Consider the following 26,339-nt stretch of genomic DNA (forward strand, 5'->3'; position numbering starts at 1 on the left):
GGTATTGCTCAATCGGTGCCGGTATTTACCGTCCTTGCGAAGGAATCGCGTGTTTAGTCCGGTATTGGATTCGCCTCTGATTCGATCGTGGGAGCCGACGGATTCACGAGTGTGATATAATTACGATCGGTGACGGTGCAGCATAATTTCGCGATGCACAAGATAGCCGCGACAAAAATAACGTTTGCCCGTGAAACGCGCGTTAATTCATATAGCGGGGGATCGCGTGCTTGGAATGAATGAAAGGGGGTTCGGTAAATATAGTTGATGGAGCTTAGAATTAGAACGACGTTAAAGCCAATGTTTTTACCGGGCCGGCGTGTCCGAGTATTCGAATCCTCCGTCCAGGGGGGGAGGGGGACGAAAGTTGTCGAATGCGAGTGGTCGATCGTGGCCCGCTACAGGACGCGACTTTCTCGATCCTTGACTGTTTGACTATCGAATTATCGAATTATCGAACTTTCGAACGTTCGACTGTTCGCCGTAAATTCAATTTGAGTTTTCGTTGTTGCGAATTCACCTGGTTTATTTCAGTACGGGGATTCACAAATTATTTCCTTATCTATGAATGAATAATACTTAAACAACATTTAAATACAACCGCATGAGGAGGAAAATAAGCAGTTTACATCGATTCGATTCAAAACTCGAATCGAATCGAATTCGAACATAGAACCTGACCCTTTTTTTGGCCATCTTCGATCGATTCGATTGCACGTGCGCGGACGCGAATTATTTATCAGCTTTCTACGGTAGATTGTAATAGGTGAAGCGAGGTAGAAACAATCGCAAGCCCCTTGACGATCCTCTCGAGATGTAAAGTACATTATCTAATCGCGTCTGGTGAAAAGGTAATTTGATTTTTCTACTCGTCTGTCGCTGACATTGCTGGTGATGCTGTTTTATCGTCGATTGCGCTCACCTTACGCAGGAATTGTCGATTATGATAATGCTATACAATTTAAATGAGAGATTAAAAACGGTAATGCACCTGGAAGAAAATAACTTTACGGATTGCAGATAAATTGTTCATTAATTGTAAGGGCAAGGTGCAATAGTTAATGCAGGATAGTTGCAACGATTTATCGATTAGATGTAGATTAAACATTTACCGAAATTGTTCATCGACAATCGTTCAGAATTTAAACGATATTTCCCTTTTAACAGGTGTGCTCCGGCTTTACCTTCGTTAACCATCGTTAATTGGCACGAGATAGCTCTCCCGTGGGACGTAACTCGACGTACCCCTGTACACTTTGAGGAAAACTCGAGCGACAAAATCGATTATTACGTACGTTAATTATCGACGATAAAGTGAAAGGCGATCAATCGTTTATTACGCATTTACAGCGCACTAATTTCCAGTCACGTCGTAATTATTTGCGCTCGTCTTACGCTATCTCGATTTTCGCCGACGATGTTAGGCGAGGTTATGGTAATAGCGTTGTTTGTCGTCAGAAGTAGCTTTTTGAACAGTCTCGTTAAAAGCAAACAAAGGATCGCACTTTTTTATCTTCTTCGAACATCTTCAATTGGTCCTTACCACCAACTCTCTTCTTATTTATATTAATTTTAATGAAGGATTCTCTATCTTTCTTTAAAATTTTCCAAGAAATTAACAGTGCTGATCCTGTACAAATAAAAAGCAGCAAAATTGCTATCTTGAATTTGCTTTCTTATCAGCTGCATTTAGTGAACATATCCTCGTAACACGGAAATGTTATCAAAACTTATTCATTAATACTATCTATCATATTTGCTTTAGAAACGGGAAATCAAGATGAAAATGTTTCGTTTTATCTTGCATCGTTCCTAATCAGCATCATTCTCACAATCGATCGCATAGGGTTATCGTATCGCCCCAAAATCAGTAAATTGAGCGTATCAGGGATTAATTAATTAATCTTACTCGCTTCCGTGCGCGGTTCTGGTTACTATTATAACATTGGAAACGATTATATTTTGTTCTTTTGTTTCGAGATGATTAAATAATTAATAATTAGGTGAACATGGTATTGTTAACTGCTTCAAGATGATTGTCAATTCAAGCACGCAGAGAATAATAATATATATCGTCATCAGTGAATGTCCTGAATGGTAATGAACTAAGGAAAATCTCGATTTCGTCACCAACATAAATGGATAAATGAATCACATCCCTTCCGCACTATTAACGTATTCAAATTCTACGTTTCAATAGAATTCCACGTTTCGCCCGCAAAGAGACGTCAATGAACAATGCGGTTAAACTTTATATAGTGTTCCAGTGGTTGCAACACGTGGAGCATCACGTGGATCATCAATGACTCAACTGTGATATTTGCTTAAAATCGAATAACTTTACAGTGCGAGCCGTTTCAAGTTACATTCAAATATTTTTATATCGCTATTCTCAGTTCTATTTTTCAACCTCGTAATTTCACGGTCGTCGCGATATTCTTTATTATGTACAATCGTACTTTGAACTGTTTATCACTAGAAATACATAATGAACAATAACAATCGGTTGCAATAATAATTGTTGTGTATAAGGATGTTCGTAACTTTCATTCGTAAAGTAATTCAAAATTCCCGCGGAATCGTTCGTGGGACGGTAATCGAAAGTGAAGTTAGTCGAGAGATAATGGGGACTTCAGTCGGCTTTAATGGCGGAAGCACGGAGGAGACATGTCCGTTGTTTTCCGTCGAATTTAATGTGTCATCGAAGTTGGTTGACTTGTTTGCCGTAGGACGGTAATCGATACGCGAATACGACACGTGCTTTATACACGTTTCAGCATTAGGCTTGAAACGCATGGTCCAGTTCTGTCGCGCACGTTTCGAACTGCATGCGATACACGAACGGTTCGCATTCTAGTTTTCTATGGACACCGCGCGCGCTTTTTGTTTTCAAACCGCCAGCGAAATCGCGCTCTTTTGTTTCCCCGTTCGAAAGTTGCCGCCGTTTCAACGGAATTTCATCATGGTGGCTGTTGTTCGAACGTTGGTACTGGTCAAATAAGTCTCTTCAATTTCTTACGTTTCTTTCGCTCGAATAATTCATTCGCCATTCTTGCTTGCGAAGTAGTGAGTTAGTTAAACAAAGTACGCATTCGTTAAAGATTTATTGGCGGGGTTGTACGTAAAGTGCTTGAAAAGCAAAAAGTGTTATTTACCGACTAATGAAATATTATCTCAAAATTGTCTTGGTAAATTAGACGAGAGGAATAAAAGGATCATTTTTGTTTCAGTGTTTTTAATATTCCATCCAGTGGTTCCGAAGAGCTGTCCCATCTCCACAATACCGTGCAAAAATGGGTCGGAAGAAGATTCAAATTTCGCGCATCACGGACGAACGGAATCGTCAGGTACTTAGACATTTTCATAGATAGTAACATTAAGACGTAGACAAGTATATATTTTTATGCATGTTATTTATTTTTTTTTTTTTATGTAACACCTATCAATAACAATACTGATAGTACCGATACTGAATTCGTACGAGTCTCTGAAACATTGTTTTGCATTTTATGCAACACTATCTATATATATTAGTTCTACAAGTATTTAAGGCGTAAGAATACTTTATAACTTTTATCCGATATTACATAACAAGCACTTGGAATAGTTTTAAGTACCTACAAAGAGTTGAACTGGAGTTATCAGCTAATTACAAATATAGCATTCGCTGGTTTGTCACCATACTTTTACATTATTTAATATTTACACGGGAAATAAATAAATAGAAAGCTTCAGAACCGCTACTGTGCCGGAGATAAACGTTTTATCGGTCCTATCAGCGTGGCACGCTGATTAATGACTAATCCAAGATGGTCGAGATAAACGCCCGATTAGATGATCGATATCTGATCATCTTCCAACAGGTGACCTTCAACAAAAGGAAGTTTGGGGTGATGAAGAAGGCGTACGAACTGTCGGTACTGTGCGACTGTGAGATCGCCCTGATTATCTTCAGTTCGAGTAACAAGCTGTATCAGTATGCGAGCACCGACATGGACAAGGTTCTTCTCAAGTACACCGAGTACAACGAACCCCACGAGTCCCTCACTAACAAGAATATCATCGAGGTGAGCCGATTTCTCCTCGGTAATTTTCAAGCCTTCGGACGAAATTGCCAAATTTCCAAATCCCTAGACATATCTAGGGAAAAGAGTAGACGATCGATCGATTGAGGCAGCTTTAGTAGCTTAGCAGAAGACAGATAATCTAGAATTGCAATCTGTTGGGTTAACATCTGGGGAAATTATTTTCTATATTTTGCCTGTAGTAATTATACAATTTTCTTTTTTATGTTTTATATATTATACAGATATCGCTAGATTTAAGTTGAGGATAGGTAAAAGCATACTATATCAAGTTCCTTTTTAATCATTATAAATCAAATCTTATATTCCAAATTCATTTGCATATTACAGTAGACCCCAGTGCTCTAGAATATTCCCATATTAATTCTAGTACTTCTTCCTTTTTTTTTTTTTTTAAATTGATGGACCTATTTTCGTTGCGACTGAGATGAATGTAAAACACGAAGCACGATTATACTTACAAGAATCCGTTACAACCTATTTTTCTCCGAAAACAGAGATTAAATGTCCCGCAAACTTTTCCATAATGACGTCCTCAAACATGATCCTTTATTTTAGATAACGAAGACGTTTCTTCAAGAGCAAGTCGAACGTGTTTTAAATCCAAACGAGCATCGCTTCCAAAAAACTTGTCTTACGCTCATTTAAATATGTCAGATTATGTTCAACCGTGCCTTTGCATTTCCAAGGCCGATTAGGCTGCTCCGAGCATATACTACCCTGGCGTTTTCAGAGTCATTTAACCAATCCTGCTGGACAAACTGGACGGTATTTTGCAAGCAAACGGTTTTAAAACTACTCTTGTCCCAATGAAAATGATTATTTACAAGCGATCTAATTATGCGAGCTTAATAATTATCGTCTTGGCCCGTTGCTCGAGTGCAAACATTATTTACTTTCTTATCTCGTTTTGTAATAGTCGAAACGTGTTATCAACGTGACTATCTTTCTTTTTGTAATTCGCTATCAGGGGTCTATGATTTATTTCATTAAATATGTGATACGAAAGATATACTCCAGAAAGAAAGTGCATATCTTATGTATTCAGTGAAAAATACGAGTTTCGCTCTGCCCGGATCTGCATAAATGTAATACAGGGTGTTTCAAAAATGAGTTCTTCGATTAATAACGTTTTTTTAAAATTGCAATTAAGTATTAGCATTTAGAATTCTTCTATATTACAGCAAATATATGAAAAATGAAAAGCTGTAACCACCTTCAAGGCCAAATACTTAAATATTGCAACTTCGTTCGAATATTCTGAAGATCTTGAGAGTGAGTTTTCTAAAGATCTGTATGAAATCAGCACGTAAGAAATTTTTCAAGTAACTCCGTCTGGCAGGCGCGACAAAGTCGTTGTCCGAACTCGATTACCACCGGATGTCGGGCATATCCTACGATTCGACGTGTACCGCTGCTATACACCGGTAAATGAGAGATTTCGCTGGGAAAAAATTGCTCGACGCTCGATACTCTCGCGTATCATCATTGGTTATTAACTTTTTCAAGTTCGTCGATCATCGAAATTACACGCGGGCACGCCGGCAAATCAACATGCGTGCTACCAGGCCGGTTTCCTGCGCGGCTTCTTTTTCAGATGCATTATACAGGGTGGTCCATTAGTAGAGTCTGGCCACCGTTGGTCCCATTTACTTGTCTGCTTGATGTACGTTAGAAAAAAACAACTCGTGTATCAACGGGAGACAGATGACTCGATGGAACTGGTACGCGATGCAAGAAAATTTCATTTTGCAGACACTTCTTTTGGTGGGCTTTTTCGTTCCTGTAATTGAGGTTATTACAGAGTTTTTCTTTTGTTGATGATACGAACAAAGAGTATATTGATATTTTCTTGTATCTCTTTTTTCTTCGAATACCCTTTAATTCATCTAAAAAATTGAACACGGTATATAACCAGAAAAGATACCAGAAAATTGTCTAAGATATGTATAATGAATAGCTTAAATGAAAGCACACGAATGTATAGTCATTCAGACTTTTACGTCTGTCAGTGATAGAAATGGTCAGAAAAAGTGTACCTAATCGATCAGCAGTAATCGTGTCGTGATGTAAATTATAAATTAGCTCTCGTTGCAATATTTATGTTGGCGTGGTGGACAAGAAGGCCAGACAGGTTTAACCAGATCTTCCATGTGGAACAGATTTCTTATACGAATCCAACGTACTTTTTCCATAAAAAATGTTATCAATTGTTAACCCCTAAAAATTACTCTACCTTGGCAAAGTAGTATTTTCCTTATTCAAAAGAAGCTCTCGAGGAACCAATTAGCATACGACGTGGAACCTCTTATTTAACCCGCTCACCGAAAACGATCTCCTAACCTAGTCCCCCAATTGTTCCAGCATAATAATGGTCAGGGTCGTTCATGGATCCTCCACACGAATCCATCGTCGACCATTGTCGTGTGACACGCGATACCTTCTTTCTCTATCCCTTCTACACGCCCATAAACGTACACATAACCGAAAATCACCATGCAAATGACAAAGGTACACACACACACACACACACACACAGCCACACAGAATTAACCGATACACCTCTTCTAACATCGAAGAGCCAGAGAAAAGAAGAATAACTATAGATTGTCCGTATATACATGCGTATGGGTGAACGAGTGCGTGTGTGTACGGCGTTAGGCGTTTAAATTAACGTGCATGCGAAGGTTGAGTGCCCTCGGGCGGTGTGGTCACGTGAACCTGTCTGCTGACACTTGCAGGCACTCAACAAGAAGGAACATAAGGGCGCCATGTCCCCGGAAAGTCCGGAAACTGACGCGATCGAGTACAATCTCACACCGCGTACCGAAGCCAAATATACGAAGATCGACGAGGAGTTCCAGCTGATGATGCAGAGGCACCAGCATAACGGCACTCGGGTAAGTGGAGGTCGTCGTTCGGTGTTGTTCGACGGCCGACTGACGTCGAGTGGACAGACAGAGAAAGAAAAAGAGAGAATATTGTCCCGGGCCAGGATGAAATGTACCCTGGGGGCGACTGGAAAATTCGCGCGGATCTCCCTGCGACCATCTCCGGGTGATAGGTATTGTCGATCTTTCGAATTCTAGGCATACAAGGTTGGTGAGAGTTGATTTTTTGTAGAGTTTTTATGGTGCAGGAGGTGGGGATTATGTTTGTTGGTGTTATTGGGTAGTTGAAATTCGAGTGAAATTGGGGTTTTCAGTATAGCGCCGGGTACTTGAGATTTTACGTTTCTTTTTTGCGTACTGAGAAATTGTTTAACTTGAAGATCGTTTATTTTAAGTTCTTCAAACATTTGTGTACACGTAGACTTTGAATTGTATCTGATATTTTGAATGATCGATTATAGATGATTATAGATCTTTCTATTATGGATGAGATATTGGTGATTGGAAGGATATTTTTGCATATGAACAAATTTTGAGGGGAAGTGAGAGTGTGTATATATGTGAGTAGTATTATACTTGAAATTTTAGAAGTATCTATTTTATAGAAGAAACTTTATTCTTGTGTGTATGGGATTGCAAGGTTTGTTTTATAGAATCTATAAAATGCATCTTAAAATCTATTGTAGATGTCTGAAATTATAGAAGAAGGCAGTTAAAAATTCTGAAATTGAAATTTTCTTGAGCAATTGATGTATAAGCGAATTCGTAATGCACCAATTCTTCAACTAAGTCCTTCCTTTCCTTTTTGAAGTCCTTAGAAGGGAAATCACATTTTCAAACTTCACCTAGAATCATAAATAATCATATTCTTGGCATTTTGAAATCATTAATCATTTCTCCCAAAAAATTCTCAACCTTTCATTGTGAATCATCATAGAAAATCGAAAAAATCTCGATTTCTCTCCTTCGTTATCAGTTTAAAAAGTTTCTGGCATGCAAAATTAGTAGTGGTATTTCACTTTGGGAACCTCTGACTCGAAGTTTTCACATGACTGGGAGCAATTCGTTAGTGGTCCTGGTTATATTTATTAGCTTTTAACAGTCCGCCATCAAGCAATTTGTCAGTGACGCGGTTCGATTTAATTCGTGCGTTTAATTTATTATCACAAATACTGGCCACGTAATTTACAATAACGTTCGCCTCATTTCTTCAGAAAATATTTAAACGAGTATCCCTGACTAGTTGTTAATCTGTTTTTCGTTTCGTTTGCACGGACTTATTGTGTGCATTGTATCGATGCTCATCTGACAGCAGTTATTGTGGTGTTCATAATTATTTTGGCAAGCAAAGGAAGCAATAAAGGCTGGTAGACGAGTTCTTCAGAATGTTGAAAACCTCAGATTTTGTAAATTTATCAGACTTCAGCTACAGTAGTAGCCTCTGAATTAAACATATGAATTGTTTTTGTTCGTATAGGAATTATTTTTTCTTGTAATTTACAATTAAGTATGTAGAATTTGTTCGGTTAATGATTTTAATGTAGAAATTTTTATTTTTGATCGAGTGCTCTATATTACATTCCTTTATTTTTTATTTTAAACTCTATCTAGCGGAAATTCTATCAAGGGAATAGCGAAGATGTAAAGTTGAAACGAAGACCTTGTCAGACTTTACAATTCTCTTGAATTATACTAACATTGAACATTGGTATTAATGGTTTCGTCGTTGATTTCCTGCGATTTCAGGCAATGGGACAATCTAATTACACTCTACCTGTATCCGTACCAGTGAATAGTTATGGCGAATCTCTACTTGGATCTAGTCCTCAAATGGCGCATACCAGCATTTCTCCAAGGCCGTCGTCTTCTGAAACAGACTCAGGTATACAATTAGCTCTCAAACTTAATTGTGATTCACTAATTCTTACGCACATAAGACGGCTATGTTGTTCGGTATTAATCATATCGTATTTGGTTTTTTTTTTAGTCTATCCGCCAGGAGGGATGTTGGAAATGAGCAATGGTTATCCTCCATCAGCATCACCGCTAGGAGGTTCACCTAGTCCAGGACCTTCGCCGGCGCTAGGTGTCGGAGGAGGCAGTGCGAACAAAGGCAGTAACCAGTCTAGGCATTCGCCACAACCTCCGCCACCTCCACCGCCACCGCATCCCCACAGGACTAATCTTCGAGTAGTTATTCCAACACCCCTTACGCAACCTCTCTCAGAAGACACTAGTTATGATGTGAGTATGTCAATGTGTCTAATTTCAGTGCATTATACGTGAAAGGTTGAGAAGAAATAACAATGAGAATATATAGATTAGAATCTGCACTAAAGACAAAGTAGACTAAATAATATTAACGTTTCAGAATTAAGTTTAACATGTTTTTTTCTTCTTAATGCAGAGTGGCCATACACAATCTGCATTGAACACTCCGGTAGTAGCACTACAAACGCCATCAGTCCCAGCTGGATATTCTAGTTTTGGACCAACGGATTATTCCTCGGACCTTGGGACTCTAACATGGTCTCACCAGAGGTACGTTGATGACTTGTCAATGTATTCGGCAGCCACCATGTCCAGCATCAGGTAAATCATATTTCATAATTATTGTTCTGAAAGAAAACTATAATATATCCAGTTGGTATGATTTACTGCTCAAAACTTTTTTGTAATTATTTATTACACAATGTTTAAGTATGCATGTAATGATCACATCTATTCTAACAACGTTTATTCTATATTTATCCAAGTTAAGGATAAAAATATAAAATACCATCCACTGGAGTTTTATAGTTTTTTCTTGTTTGGATAGTTGTTTGTAGTACAACACTGATTCGTACCAACATCTTTTCATAGCCCACTCTTTCGCCAGCCAATTCGATTCATTAGTATTTTTACAACTTGGGCTTGGTAATACTTAAATATTGGTACTTAGAGTTGACCCCGACTCAAGTGCCGACTTTAACCATACAAATCATTATAGCATACCATCAGCTTAAGTATAATGAGCTTAACTAATGTTACACTTGTTCAATCATATTTAACGCATTCACTGGCTCTCTTATATGCTTCAACTAGTTGCTAGAGCGATTTCTTTTCTTATTTGCTGATCTTAAACCATAGATCAACCCTGACAAGCCTAACAACGCTTGATTGCAGTGGTCTTCCGCATCTAGCCGTGTCGAGCAGTACGCCACCGCCAGCCACATCACCGTTACCAGTGAAGATAAAGAGCGAACCGATCAGTCCGCCTAGAGACCCACACGGTGGCAACAGCGGTTCGGGCAGCAGCGGGCCAAGCAATGCCAGCAATCTCCACCACACGACATTGAACGTTGGCCCGTCGTCCAGCACAGGCGCACCACCGCCACATCACGTATCCCATCCCGGTCCGCAATCGTTAAATCTTGTTTCGAGCAGACCCAGCAGTAATCCACCACCATCGCACTCGGGCAGTATAACGCCTACGAACCTACCATCGCCAGGCAGCGCCACGGTGGCGGACATACGAACTAGCCACTCGAGCGCCGGCGGAAACGGCGGAAACAACTCGGACTATGAGAACGGGCCGCTTATGAAGCGTTCCAGGATCACTGAGGGCTGGGCGACTTAATGTAAATCGCGTTACGGTTTTTATTAATCGCTCTATCGTTTCATACCTCCACGTACAACGGCGTATAGTGCTTTTGTGAGAGAAGTTCCGGGACTCGAAGAAGTCGAAGACTCGTTAATTATTCACACACGTAATACATACATACATACATACATACATATATACACACAGATACACATACACACGCAGATATATACATATATATATATATATATATACATGTACACGTTCAGCCATATGGTTCTCCTTTTTTTCTGTTCCTCTTGCGCAGTTGGGTGCGCGGATCAGAGGAAGAACGTATTCATCGCGAGACCCCAATTTCTATATACGGCTGAACGAAGAACACAATTTGTTTACACTTTAATGCCCCACACGTACACATAGAAACACGTATACACGTAAAAAGATACGTTTGTTTTGACGATTAAATAACGGTGCCATAATGTTGAAGCGTTATACGTATATATCTATATATATATGATAGTTGCATATATATATACATATATATACATATATATATTTTCATGTATATAATACGAAAGTTGTTTGTATATATGTCATTAATTCATTGTCATTTTCTTCGTGATATGGCATATTGTGTCTTTGATACTGTGTCGCTAACGGCGAGGATTATTCCTTTCCGAGATGTGAAGGGGAAATGGCGGTACGTTTTAGGATGTTTTGGAGATGTGAGGAACCAAGGCATTTTTGGGGAGGGGGGAAAGGGGGGGATAAGTGCATCGACAACCGAATTTCTAAGAGCTTGCGAATGTCTAACGATGATTTTACGGTTTAGAGAGATTTACAAAATAATTGTACTTTGTTACTTGTTTTTTTTTTTTGTGCGTTACGACGGTAGGTAGGCAAGTCCGCGGCATAATCCGTTAATTGACGTTTTTTACGTGACGAATGCCGAGAGCAATGAACATAATTTCTCTCTTAATTGAATGCCTAGTCAGAGAATAATGATATTTGATATTAGTTTATAAATTTTAATCATACATTTTTTTCTTTATTTCTTTTGTAATCGCAATATCTCTTTTCCTTAGCTTCCGAAAAGAAAAACCGTACTCTCTTATTTTGAGCGATCGTGTAAGTTTTATTATAGAAAGGGTACACACACATACACGCATATGTGGCTTAGATCGTCTAATCTTCGTTTTAACGAATCGTTATAAATGTCCGTTTGTTTTTAAATAGCAGACTTTTGTTTTCTTTTTCCTTTTTTTTTTTTAATTTCCTTCTTAGACGAACTAATTAACGGTCTATGTCCGGTGATTAGAAGATATAGAATTGGTGAATGATTCAATCGGCTGTTGTACTCAAAGTAATTGCGATATTCCGCAGAGAAAACACAGATCGGTAACACGAGGTAATAGACGATATATATGCATATTATATGTGAGATAAGCATATATATATATATATTATATATAGTGTTGATTATTCAAACAGAAATGAAAAGTATATACACACGAACTCGCATATGTATACATAAATACGTTAATATAACATTTTCCACAAGTATTTTGCACATTTGATATGATGAGAGAATGAGAGAGGTGACACGGTCAGAGGAAACGTTGCAACCCATTGCGCCCAAGTTAACAGTACACAACGAGAGCTTGCACTTCTGCGAGCACATTTATCTTCAAACAGTCTTCGATAAAATTTTTAATAGATTTATTTAAAAAACATTTGAGTGGATTTTCATCGCACAGAATCATTTAATATAACGATAATTATTAAAGTAAATAGAAGCATAGAGTACGAACATCTATTAATACACCTTTTAGAATGCTTAATTAACTGGTGAAACAGGGTTGCAATCGTGAAAGTACAGAAAGTCTTCTTTCTACGTGAAACCGTTTACAGGATGGTCTCAGCCTATGCTTTATTCAATCTCAGGATGTATCCTGGTGTGAGCTGCTCTTAAGAGTCGTATTTGGTACATTACTGTAATTAATTAACATAATTAATGGAATACACAAACGGTATATGAATAAATAGTGCCTGGCACCATTTGTGGCCCTCCTTCAGGTTGACTTGTCCATGTTGTACGCGTAGGATCACTCATCGACGAGTTACGTAGATAGAAAACCGTATCCCGTGCGGAAAGATATGAAAAAAAAAAACAGAAAAATGTGAATTAAATAAGTAGTGAAATAAAATGTAAAACAAAGGACAGAGTGAGAAAGAAACAGTGTAAAAGTGGAATCACATAGGAGCTATGGTATCCATATTAGATATTACTGAAGTATGTTAACATTGTTTTACAACATTCTGTCGACAACCTGGCAAGTCAGTCTTGATTATATTATAACCGAAGATTATATTATTACACGCGTTAAAGAAGGAAAAGAAAGAAAGAGTCGTGTATAATCTTCGATATATTAATTTGTTTCTTTACTAACGTTACAATTAGAGATGTATTCTGATGACTGTACGAACAATCGGTGTGCGAAACATAAAGATTATATAATGTATAGTCACTAACGATTAATCACAAATTTTTAAGATGATCACAAAGTGCAATCTCTTAGCCAACACACTTTTTTATCAAAGAAAAAAAAAAGTATAAAGAAATTGTTATTTTTCATAACGAAAAAAGTAAAATTTAATGTATTAAAAAGAAAAGTGTGTGTATATATATATATATATTTATATGTATATATATGTATACACATATGTCTCCACTAGTTATTAAACATTTTCCTATTGACGCAAAATTTATTGTATTTGAACTGATATTATATATATATATATATGTGTATATACGATGTATATATACATCGATATATTATATATCTCTCTCTGAACTTCAGTGTGAACGCCTGAAGTAAATCCTTGGAAGATAATCTAAGATTGCATCGGTTCCAAATCATAAGTCGCTACAGGTGGATCGTTGATTATATTACCAAACGCTCGATGTTGTACGACCATTTCTCGGCAGTGTTCTCGAAACCAGTGTTATTATGTGCTTCATGCGTTTATCCAATACACAACGATTTGCACAAACTATTCCGTGCTTCTGATCAATAGGAGAAAATGATACTCGCGAAGTCACGGACGAGTTTCATTAAATGATTTTGGCACAAGAGATTAGAAATAACACACTATTGATCGTAAGTATGATACTGTTTCTCGTGCGCGCAAAAAATTAATTGTATCGTTTTGTATCCTAGAAATTGTAACTATATCAGACTCTATTGTACTCACCTTGCTTCACAGCTGAACGTAAATGATAAACGTTTGGCTGGACAATCGATAATGTACGCCGGCTCGATTTCTCTTCGTTCAATGCACAAAATCCAAAATTCAACGTTCAGTTGTGATCTCGTATGTGAAGTATTTAATTATATTTGTTCACGACACGTGTATACAGTTGGTCTTCTGTTTAGCTGAATTTCCATGCGCTTTCCCGATTACAAGGCTGCCTGAGAGAAATTGTTTGCGATCCACCAGCACTAAAAGTTTCGTAAATCAAGCAAGGATTACGATTTGCTTACCGATCTATTTTATTATAAGACACCAACGTGGAAAAAAATAAAATATACGTAGTGGTCTCTTAAGGTAGGGAACTTGTTAAATGGTGTACGTTTACGACACGGATTGTGTGCGTACCATTTTAATGTATATTTTTAATATGACGATGAAGTACGCGTAAGTTACATACACATACACAGACACGTACACACACAAATTGCGCGAGCAAATTCGATGTGTATCCGTCTTGTTCTGGGCACAACCGAGACGTCGATATGTAGATGTAGTATCATATTTAAGCGATATACGTCTGAGTCCTGTTGTTAAACTATTATATCGAATCTAACTTGTTGATCAGAGATTATTTACTTATTTATTAACTGTTATATATATATATATGTATATACATATACATATATTTGTCAATTTACTATGGTAATAGTAGAAGGATGTAATTATTGGGTTTGCTCTTAGAGTTTGTACACCTTCTAGCTGATTCAGTTAGACTAATTGAATTAATTTCAACGGAAGAGAGAAGAGAAATTCGCACAGTTTCTAAATATCGATGGAAACGGTTGTGCCCCTCGCATGGGACGAAGAATATTCTATTCGCAAATACGTAAAGAGCGTCGGCAATTATATCGTAGTTGAGAACTCAGAGACTATTATCGAAGTTGTTGGTAAACGCTGTGAAATGAAATGGACCATCATTTAGAAAATGTTGTCGTATGCATTAAACTATAGGGCACACGGAAATAAAAAAAAAAAAACGAAAACGAAGACAAAAAAAAAGAAAATTGTAGCGAACCAGAGTTATAGAGCTTTTTTGTACGAGAGCAAAGTTGTTGGATAGAGAACCGTTATTGAAAAAAAAGAAAAGAAAAACGTTTTTATTGGCCACGCGGAAGACATACGCGGATGCTCGTTTCGATTTATTCCGAACAACTCCCCTCAATACTATTTCTTCGGTTTTTCTCGAAGAATGTTACCCGAGGACTTGGTGCAACCTCGAATATTCAGATACTGGTGGATCTTCTAGGGAATCAAGCAATCGTTGCCAATATTGGAATGATTTTTTATATCCGTAATTGAGAGTATCTAAATATTCGAAACGTATCGTGACATCGAAACGGTCCGGTGATTCCCCTATTCGAAATATTCAAAATTTGTCACCACACTCGAGTTGAACCTCGATACTTCGGTGTTTTCTAGACTAGAAACATGCATATGCATATACATATAACAAAAGAAAAAAAAAGTGTTGTAAATATATAAAAGAAATTTAGTTAACGAATCGATTTATTAACCTTTCGTGCCTTTAAAACGAATCGTTGTGAACTGTTGGGAACCAATCGATTTTTAATGAAACGATCCTTTTCGTTCGAAAACCCTGTGGACACGATCGATCTGTACCAGGACAAAATTGTAAACTGTAGACACGTCGCGCTGTTGTGATTTTCGATCAGATCTCCCGACGAACGAGAAACGAAATTTTTCCTGGGTGAAATTTTATTTATATATTTTTCTCTTAAAGGAAAAGAAGAATAAAAAAAAGTGGAACAGAAACTTCTCGTACCGTTTCTTATAAGATACTATATAGAGGAATAGTTAATATTTTGTAAAGCAGCTGAGCTTAACTGTAAGCCCAATATAATTGATCCTTAATCGTAAAGTAATGATAATAAAAATTACGAGAGACTTTCGATAATTCAAGATCTTTATTATATCTTTGTACGATCTCGAATTTATCTCGAAATATCCCTATTTTTCGACTGTTCCCGCTTGTATGGATCAATCGCGAAAAATCGAATCGAGTATCCGTGAGAAATCGTCGTTGTAACTTCGATTGACGAACCGAATAGAGGAGGAAGTATAAATATGTGACATGGTCGAGGATAGAGATGCACGGCACGAGTATCGAGTAAATTGAGGAAAAAAAACAAAAAAAAAAAGAAGGAAAAGGAGTAGCGTAACGATTGTTGAAACAAAGAAAATAATATGGTGTTAGGAATATGCGGAGAGCTAAACTAATTAAATATACGAGGATATATAAATGTACTAGCCACAACTGTTGTCACTGCAGAGTAAAAGTGAATCTAATATACATAAAATATATACGTATATATATATGTATATATATATATATATATATATATATATATATATATATATATATATATATATATACGTATGTAAAAGTAAGTTTAAAATACTGAACATATCTGTAAAGTCACGTAGCATCACATTTTTAAAGTAAAAAAAAAACTCAAACAATACCGCCATTTTTATTGTTAACCAATCAACCGTGCGTTGATCTTCGAAACATTTCGTCCGATCGATCGATCGACGCGACTTTCTTTTCCAACGTTGTCTTTCTTGTAAATAATAAGAAAAGAAAAACGCTAATAATAATACTAATAATAAAAAATAGAAATAATGAAATATAAATATGCGTATACTATATATATATATATATACATATATATATATACACATAAATATATATATATATATATATAGGATGATCAATGATTCGAAGGGATTCCCATTTTCGTATTTCGATCGGTCGATCAATAGTTTCGAAACGTACGGGGGCCCGCGTGTATGGTTATTATTAACATACTTTTTAAATATTATTGCGTAGCGATATACTGTTATTTGTACGATATATATATATATACATACATACATAAAGAAAACTGGTAAAAGAAAGAAAATCGTTTACGTTGTACTGTTAACAAAGATGAGAAAGGAAAAAGGAGGAACAGTGCGGCCCATTTGAACGTGGAGCGCGCGGGGTACAGTGGAAAGAGGGAAAAAAAGGAAAGGCGGGAAAGAAAAGAGGTGTATAAAAAGGGTTTTAAAATAGAAAGGACAACTACTGTATATGTAATTATACCGAAGTTAAAAGTAACCGCGTAACGTGCTACATAGATATTATTATTATTAAACAAACAGAAAAAATATATTACGGCGTATTATAGTGTTGTGCGTTTAAGTAGACAAGTGATAAATCTGCGAAGACGGAAAAGGAAAGTAACTTTTGTTCCCCTCGTTATTTGTAATAGTGCCATTTCGGTGACATTTCTCATCGATTTTCAATGAGAGGCGAGACAATTCTTATTTTTTACGTTCGCATTATTTTTCTTTCTATTGTTATCACGTTTCGATTCTTCTCACACTCCTCGTTTCGTTTTCTTTTCTTTTCGCCAACGATTTTTTTTTTTTTGGTATCGAAAACTCGATTTTTACAGACTCGTAATTGTAACTCGTCATTTTTTTTCACGTGGTTGCCAAGATCATTGTATATCCGTGGAATTCTCGAAACAATAACAGTATGAGGAACATGCTTGTTCGTTGATAACGCCACACGGGATAATGGTGTAATAATGGACACGTCTGAGTAAAAATGGTACCGGCAGTTATCGCGTGAAAATCGGGCAAATGCGAGTCGTTTATCAATTTTCATCTATTTCTTTCCAACAAAAATTGTTTTCAGAGAAAGGAAACTAACGACATTTTTGGTACCCATATTTGTTCGATTTCCCTCCACATTTCCAAACATGTTCATTTACGTTTTCTTTAAGTAACTATCATTATTGTTTCACCATTCTTTTTCAGCGTGAATCGTTATAATAAATAGGACGAATTTGTTTTGAAATTGAATCTCGCAATTGCCCCATTCAAACGTAACTTGTTTATACGTATTTCTTTGGTGCTCGACATATCCGGTCGTTGTTACATGTTATATTATTGTCAATACATTATAATAATAATAATAATCATCGTGAATCCTCGTCAAGATCATCAATCATCGCGATCTTTACTATTACTGTAATTACAACTACTACTACCACAACCACCACTACTATTATTATTGCTACTGCTGCTACTACTATTCTTACTACTATTACTACTACTACTACTACTATTACTACTACTACTATTATTATTATTATTATTATTATTATTATTATTTTTATTTTTATTTTTATTTTTGTTTTTATTATTGTTATTATTACTGATCATAAATGACCATACGCACCACATCGCATATATAGCTCGGTCAGTGTACTAATTATCTGACGATAAGAGCTTCAGCGGGAGTTGATAACGATGATTATTTCCTTGTGCACATCACAAAACTCTCTTCTCTTTTTCTCTCCTTCTCTCACACACACACGTATACACGACGGTACATAAATATATGCAGAGGCGTACGCGAGCATTGTAAAACACGCATTGTCGTTATATTTCTTCAGTGTATCAGCATAATGATATGATGTTTCCCATAGAATACATTTTACTTGGTTTTTGTATTTGGCAGTATTTTATTTAAGCGTCAATCGGGCATGTGCGAATCGAATCTGTCAGTCGTTTGGGGAAATAATGGTAATAATAATAATAATAGTAATAATAGTAATGATAACGTTAATATTTTTATTAATAATTATACTTTATATAACGTAAACAGCACTTGTTCAATAGTGTTTGAAGTTGAACATTTTTTTTCCTAATATTTTAATCATTTTCCCCAGTAAATTAGACGTATACATCATGTACAAAAAATTGTTACCGCAAGAGTGGGATAAAAAACTTGAAAGCTTGAACAAAATTTGAAGTACGGAGGTGTCAGGATCAAGCATCGAGGCGCGTCTTTTATTTGAAAAGAAATTCGCACGTGCTTGGGAAGTGTTGTTGCAACATCTGCTGGTTATTCAGTGAAAAGAAGATATGAATATTTCATTAAATTGTAACATAATTTGTACAGCCGAGCATGATTTTTGTAAATTTCATTTGTTGCCAATATCATTCTTAAGGAATAGAAACTTTCAATGGTCGACATTTCTCGAACCATAACTGTGTTTTGTATTTTATATCTCTGAACGATCTTTAAACGATTAATTTGTATAAAATAGATGTAGAATAATTGTGTTCTTTGGTGAAACTCTTTCTTTGTTTTTTTTTTTTTAAATACACGAGGTTGCTTCGATCATTTTGCACAAATGTTACGGGAAAAGTGCCACTGTTTAAAAAATACAGAAATAATGTAATTAACGTCGAAGTATTTTTCTAACAGTTCTAACTATTTTATGGGGAAGGAAATTTTATAAAATACGGTTGAATCAATGCATATTCAAACTCGAGTCCGAATTTCTACGATACCGGATATGATATCGAGAGGTATGTGTGTGACCAAAAAAAAATTATTTGTTTCCTCTGTAGAAAACAATCGATGTATCTACGAACATATAGTTTATTCCATTGTCGTCTTTTCGGAATTAGTGGATTGTAATATATATATATATGTATTAAATTTAAGTTTCCAAAAGATTCAATATATATAAAATGTTAAAATTTAAAACTTAAAAACGTACTGCTCGAGAGGATAATTTTTAAAGATGTTCATCCAAAGAAAGCTCTGTATTTTTTCATATATTACAATCCAATAACATAAGTTGTACGGGTAAAAAATACTTGTACACGTGTTGTTGTATAAATTGTGCGCCTTTATTAAACTATTGGACGTGTGTGAATGAAACGAAAATTTTCTACTAAAGAATGTGACATTTGAAACTTAAAAAAAAAAGTCTCGATTTATACTATCGTATTCGCTGTTCTAAAACCAAAGACCAGAGCTAAAATTCGCACACGTTTCGCTGAATAGTAATTGTGGCAAAACTACCAACACTTTGGCGTAATGTGGCCATTGTAAATTCTTTTCTTTCTGTTCCATGACTATCCGCTTTGTGAACGTCTCTTTATTGTTCGATGTTCCCAATTATGTTTAAACAAACCGAACATGCGTAATTCATCAATGTGAACTGTTTCTATGCTTTGATACTTCTCCGAATAGTACCAAAATTAAACGAAATCGTAGCAACTTAAAAGGAGTCCATAATAAATGTAAGAAAATTTACGATACATTACTTTTAGTAACATAGATATATATATATTTCTAAATTCGATTAAATTGCACAAAGGTTCTGTTAAGTTAATTCTTAACGATTCTTTTCTATTGTCAAAAAGGTACGTTTCTTTCTCTTTCTGTTTTCTCGATGGTAACGGAAACACGTGTGTTCCCCGTGTAAAATGTCGCACCGCAATGTTAAAATATTGTACACACGCTACGATAAAGCGTGTGTACAATCCTTATCCGTTCGATGTCGCTCGATCATCGTGATCCATCTGAATTCTCGACACTTTACTCTCGATGCTATTCCATTCTCGAACTTGTGCTAACTTGATTTTCTAGCGACGAGTCTTTCTACCACCTTTGTGTAATCTCTGCACACGCGTATGCAACAGACAACATGAGAACACAGTTTTAACGAACAATGTCGTATACTATAGCGTAATCGGTGTAACGAGAGACGCAGGGAAGCGATAAATAACACACAGATATGCATTTTTTTGCACCGACGTACTAACACAACTTTCATTGTGACGTCCACTAATGTAATTCGTACGATCGTGAGCATGTAAGATCCTACGCCGTTCTACGACTCTATTTTGCTCAGTTATGCTAACTGAACCTTCAGACGTTTTATGGAATCATTTCCAAAATACCGGGTGTCTTCGTTGTTCTAGAAGTTATGGGAAAGAAAAAAACCTTGGAAGGATTTTATCGAAAGCGAGTGATACCAAATTCTTTCTTACCGATGCTATCATTCTATGGCTGGTACAATTATTAGTTCAATATCCTGCAGCGATACGACCTTCAAGCGACCTTGGGAATCGATCAAGTATCTCGGATAATTATATTACTCGTTGCGTACACGGTGATTTATTTGTAGCGATCACCTTGAATGCTTTTGCTATTTTTGTTTCTTCGCTCAGAAAATAGAAGTCGTTAACATAACTGTAATGCGATTGATATCGTTTCAAAACGGTACTATTACGTTATAGAATGAGATATCGATGAAATCTACGTGAAGTTCGTTGGCTTGAAATTTCAAATATAATAATACCTTGAATGAGTTTAAAGATGAGAAGAAGAAACGGTTAAGATCTTTTTCGGATAATTTTTTCTATTCCAAGTGATCTTCTGACTTCTAAGTGATCACGATTAAACAGGACACTCGGTATACGTGCTTCTGATAGTTCTTATAAAGAAACATACGATATAGAAGTCGTAACTGTTGTCAAATGCAAATAACAAGCTCGAGAGGCTTCAAGTAACGAGTAAACAGTGAGGGAACAAAAAAATAATGAATTATCTTACATGCGTACGATCGTACATTGTCCTCTGTAGAAATGCCTTATTGTCACGTGCCTCAATTAACAATTAAACTGTTCACCTGCTTACCAATTACTTGTTAGTGTACGTAACAACAAATATGTACGTGTAATATCGCGTTATTCTTTGTACTGCTCTTGTAAATATATTCTGAACGATTACTGTCACCGTGTATCGTCTATGAAGTTAAATGTTTTTTTGAAAGTTACTCATTTAACCCTGTGCCTCCTCATTCTGCCCCTCTTTCATCCGCTAGAATCGCTTGGATGTGTGTTTAATACATTCAATGGGAAATTGCTGAACTGTTCCTGCTATATCATTCTTCTTCTGGCTTTCAACTACTTATCACGCATGCATGTTTGTACTTGGGTAATTTCTCTGTGTAAAAATTCGAGAGAAGTTCTCGAAAAAAAGGCCATCTTCCTGGTTTAATACATAAAGAATTGTATACCTTGGAACAATTTCGAATTAAACACTTGTAAAAGCATTTAAATTCAATAAACTTCGTCAACTATTGGTAGCAGATACTTACAAGCATCGAAAGTGAGAAATAAAATGATTATTTATTGAAAATTCACTAAGGTCTCGAAAGGAATTGGAGAAATAGCGATCTTGTGGTCTAAAGCGATTCAAATACCGCGCACTCGCCGCCATATATAAATTCAGTTGTATCAGCTGATCAAAGTGTACGTGTATTCAAGAAATAGAGGGGAAGTGCATTTTATTAGATTGTATAAATATTTATACGTGTAAAATATTGTTAAAGTGTTGAAATTATAAAATGCCACTTCCAGCTGCGTTAGCAGCCCGGCTAGCTAAAAGAGGATTAATTACTGGATCAGAAAAACACGGTACAGTAATTTCACTTATTATTATATTGAATATATTATAATTGGTAATTTGTCTTGATTCTTCGCATTGCTTATTTATTTTATTACTCTCAGTACTTTGGAAATATTGTTAGAGTCAAGATATTCGCAGATCCCAAACGAAAACATAACCTCAATGTGTATTGACATTTATACGAATAAAAATATTGTCTGTTTTAGAATCCGCCAAAAAGGAATCGAGGAAAAAGATCCACGAGGAGGTAATAGCAGAAGATTACGACAGTACGAAGGATGATTTCAATCAAATTGATATTTCACAAAAGTTCATGGTAAACGATAGATCAAAAGCTATTCTATAACACACGATACGCGTAACTTTTCTTTTACTTGACGTTAATTGAATAATAATCTTCAATTTTATAGGGATACAGTGGTTGCCCCAATAAGTACAACATTTACCACGAGTGCACAAAAAAGTGTAAAGAATTATGGGGACTCGGACACGTACAGCCTTCTGATAAATACTTGAAGAAACAAATGAGATTAATACAGAAATATCCGTTGCCGGAGACTTGGAAGGCTGTTTATGATCCTGGATGGTCGATATCAATTTTATTTTACTTATTTCGAACATAATTGTTCAATTGTTAACAATTTCAATTTATTAACAGTGGTCAGCACTATTATTGGGATTGGTCGTCCGATTTAGTATCCTGGCTGCCACCTGGTCATCCAAAGTGCCAGATATCTCAGCCAGCCTCTCAATTAAGAGAAGAATTGCATCTGAAAGCAGCTGACCAAGATGATAACATGTCGAGTGACGACAGTGGCAGTGAACAGGAAACGATGGAAGTTCGTGGCAAACTTGATTGTAGATTTAATAAAGGTTTATCGAACGTCATTTCCAATAATCGTTTAATTTTGTAGGTAGACGAACCGGAAGTGAAGAAGGATAAAAAATCAGAAAACAGATTGAGGCACAAACCGGCAGACAATAAACGAAATCAAAGATTGGAACGATCTGAAAGTAAGGAGAAGAAAGATAGAACTCTTGATCCTATGGATCCAGCATCTTATAGCGATATTCCACGGTGAGATTTGTTGCCAATATAAATTTAGATATACGTGTAAATATTAGATTCTTAACTATATTTCTTTTTTTAGGGGGAAATGGTCCGATGGCTTAGCAAGGCATAACGAAGCTAAAACAGGAGCAGACACAACTGCATCAGGACCACTGTACCAGATGAGGCCATATCCTAGTCCAGGCGCTGTTCTGCGCTCGAACAGAGCTAATAAAACGGAATCCGAATCATCTAACAAGCCTAAAGTATCTTGTCCAGAGAAGCCAGAATAAATTGCGAGTTATATAATTATAAAGTCGGTTTAAATGTTTCAATTTTTTTACAATAATACGACATAAGTAACGTAATAGAATAGAATAAAGTTTTAATTTATTGTATAGTCTACAATTGAATTAAATAAATTAATTTTTAAAGAGAAACATGAGTTTTATTATTTCTTGTCACCTGATACCAAATCGAAAAATCGGATTCTTGCATGAAAAATCTGAAAACTTGCGATTCCTGGAAAATGACGTCATAGCCAGGAATCGGCGAAATTCTTGGAACTCTCGATGACGTCATTTTCCAGGAAATGGCACATTCGGATACCTCCTCACATCTTATGTTCTCCTGATACATTGCCGATTTTTGGAATAAAATCTTGAAAATCCGACTTTGTATCAGGAGAACATGACGTCATAGGAGGTATCGGAAATTCCAGGAATTGTCGATGACGTCATTTCTAAGAAGTGGCACGTTCGGATACCTCCTCACCACTTATGTTCTCCTGATACAAAGTCGATTTTTCGGGTTCTTGGTCGAAAAATTGGCAAAGTATCAGGAGAACATGACGTCATAGGAGGTATGCTTGCCACTTCCAGGAAAATGACGTCAGTTCTAGGAATATCCAAAATTCCAGGAATTGTCGATGACGTCATTTCCAAGAAGTGGCACGTTCGGATACCTCCTCACCACTTATGTTCTCCTGTTACAAAGTCGGATTTTCAAGATTTTGTTCGAAAAATCGGCAATGTATCAGGAGAACATGACGTCATAGGAGGTATCCGAACGTGCCACTTCTTGGAAATGACGTCATCGACAATTCCTGGAATTTCCGATACCTCCTATGACGTCATGTTCTCCTGATACAAAGTCGGATTTTCAGACTTTCGATCGAAAAATTGGCAATGTATCAGGAGAACATAAGTAATGAGGAGGTATTCGAATGTGCCATTTCCTGGAAAATGACGTCACTTCCAAAAATTGACGTCATTTCCAGCCATTGCCGGCTCTCGAAAGAAGCCTAGAAAATTTGAATTCTAAACATCTTGTTAATAGTACAAAGTAGTGTGGGAATTGGTTATAGTAGGATTGCTAGAAGGTTCATAAATAACTTAAACAACTTTAATTAACAATAATTAAACGTTTATTGTAATTGTTTAGTCATTTACATTATACAAAAAATATTCTTACCAGCTATATATGGTATAAAATTGGTGGTACATCAATTAAACTATTTCTTTAATTTCATTCTTCAAGCACACATAAATAAACGCATTAATAAATGACTATTACATATGAGATTAATTTTAAATGTAAGAAAAATATTAACAGAAGCGAATAAAGCTTTCAAAGAGAACTATACTAATGTTTGTGCTATTGAGTATTAATAATTATACGTTAAATAATGTTTTAATTTTATAAATTTTTCGTTTTTATTACTCGTGGCGCCATCTCTGCGAAAGCCGCTGAAATTACTCGCACAGCATTACCGACGCGACAGTGAACTGCTCTGCGACTGGTGGCGCCATCCCTCGGGGAAACGCTCAAACTGGTCGCACAGCATTACCGGCAGGGAAGTGAACTAGAAGTCTTGTGGCGCCATCTCTGTAAAAAATGCTCAAGTTAGTTCTACATAGTTACCGACACTACAAGGCTTTTTTTAATGGTAAATTATGAGTATTAATGTAAGAATTAGCGCATAAAATATATTCTGATCTAAATCATAGAAAAAAACAATGATAACACTGTTCATTTCTGCAGTAAACCTATTCTTCTAGTCGGTAACAGGTCTATCCTACACTTCTGTGATGTGAGCATGGAATTGGAAGTTCTGCTGTTTTCTATTATTAAATTTTTCAAAGAAATTCACTTCCTTAACTTCCCACATTATTGGATCCCTTAATTCTTTTCATTTTTCAAATCTATATCAGAAACTAATCGTTCAACACACTCAACGCGTTCCATACTTCGATTCGAAATTCAAAATTCGAATATCCGTTCGAATACTCGGAGAATCAACTAAAAAATTAGAAACAAACGAAACGCTACGATATCGAATAAACTATAACGATCAACTCACGGAGTATATCGAGCGCGCAGCTTCCTGGCAAAGAAAAAAAAAGAAAAAAAAAGCAATTATGAATCTCGAAGGTTGTATCAATTAAAACCTCTTTCTACCAGCGAATCAATGCCCTATAATTAAAACGTCGAGCATTTATCACGTGGTAACGAATGGTAAAACGTTCAGGATGACAACAGGCGAGTCTGTCGCGCAACGCGGTTGATTTTGTTGCAGAAAGAGAGAGAGAGAGAGAGAGAGAGAGAGAGAGAGAGAGAGAGAGAGAGAGAGAAACGCGCATCCACGGGTTTACGATCCGAACGTTGCAGTTGAACCGCTGCCGATATCCTCCAAGTCGATGTCGGAGCTAACCTTGTTCTTGGCCTACTTAGTCAGCGACGATGCAGGGGAGCTAGCTCGATATTTTCAAGGGATGAGACGCGGATAATGGAACGGATCCTTCGGCGCGGCACCACGTTCCCTCGCGTACTCTACGCCACGACCTTTCGCCACGTTACAAAACGTCGCACCTCCGCTCGGCTGACGAGGATCGAAAGAAAATGCGAAAAAGTTTCTCCGCACCTACGTAAAAGGGAAACGGTTCAGATCAACCTGCGAGGGGGGATCCGCTAAATAATATACACCAATACACGCGAGCCTGTGTCGCGTTTCACGCGCGATGAATACGATTACTTGAAAACTTACACTTTTAAGGTACGTACTTTTTAAGCTACCTATGGATCGGTGTCGTTCCATTCGCCTCTTTTATTTCCTGCGCTCGAA

General features: G+C 36.6%; 2 protein-coding genes and 1 long non-coding RNA gene across 8 annotated transcripts in view; all 3 read left to right on the forward strand.

The window, feature by feature from the left end:
• Mef2 (myocyte enhancer factor 2) overlaps nucleotides 1-12,120 on the forward strand; it is a 42,577-nt gene extending 30,457 nt beyond the window's left edge. For 4 of the 6 annotated variants that reach the window (XM_076905367.1, XM_076905370.1, XM_076905371.1 and 1 more), the window contains 8 exons: nucleotides 3,231-3,347; nucleotides 3,864-4,067; nucleotides 6,827-6,985; nucleotides 8,723-8,858; nucleotides 8,964-9,220; nucleotides 9,384-9,568; nucleotides 10,142-10,725; nucleotides 10,767-12,120. In XM_076905367.1, the coding sequence (XP_076761482.1) occupies nucleotides 3,294-3,347; nucleotides 3,864-4,067; nucleotides 6,827-6,985; nucleotides 8,723-8,858; nucleotides 8,964-9,220; nucleotides 9,384-9,568; nucleotides 10,142-10,595 (1,449 nt within the window). In that variant the 5' untranslated portion in view covers nucleotides 3,231-3,293 and the 3' untranslated portion in view covers nucleotides 10,596-10,725; nucleotides 10,767-12,120. The remainder of the gene's footprint in view (nucleotides 1-3,230; nucleotides 3,348-3,863; nucleotides 4,068-6,826; nucleotides 6,986-8,722; nucleotides 8,859-8,963; nucleotides 9,221-9,383; nucleotides 9,569-10,141; nucleotides 10,726-10,766) is intronic. The other 2 variants (XM_076905373.1, XM_076905372.1) reach the window with 2 other exon arrangements.
• On the forward strand, nucleotides 5,415-5,949 carry LOC143429893 (uncharacterized). Its single transcript, XR_013102581.1, has 2 exons — nucleotides 5,415-5,512; nucleotides 5,595-5,949. It is a non-coding gene; the product is annotated as an uncharacterized LOC143429893 (long non-coding RNA).
• A 9,024-nt stretch (nucleotides 12,121-21,144) lies between the features above and the next one.
• On the forward strand, nucleotides 21,145-23,521 carry Pqbp1 (poly-glutamine tract binding protein 1). Its single transcript, XM_076905621.1, has 7 exons — nucleotides 21,145-21,273; nucleotides 22,088-22,172; nucleotides 22,371-22,480; nucleotides 22,575-22,750; nucleotides 22,823-23,003; nucleotides 23,079-23,242; nucleotides 23,316-23,521. Exons 2-7 carry the CDS (start codon nucleotides 22,103-22,105, stop codon nucleotides 23,506-23,508), a joined length of 894 nt encoding a protein of 297 aa, XP_076761736.1. The 5' UTR covers nucleotides 21,145-21,273; nucleotides 22,088-22,102; the 3' UTR covers nucleotides 23,509-23,521.
• The last annotated feature ends 2,818 nt before the right edge of the window (nucleotides 23,522-26,339 follow it).

Source organism: Xylocopa sonorina, chromosome 12 (genome assembly GCF_050948175.1).
Source record: "Xylocopa sonorina isolate GNS202 chromosome 12, iyXylSono1_principal, whole genome shotgun sequence".
NCBI lineage: Eukaryota > Metazoa > Arthropoda > Insecta > Hymenoptera > Apidae > Xylocopa > Xylocopa sonorina.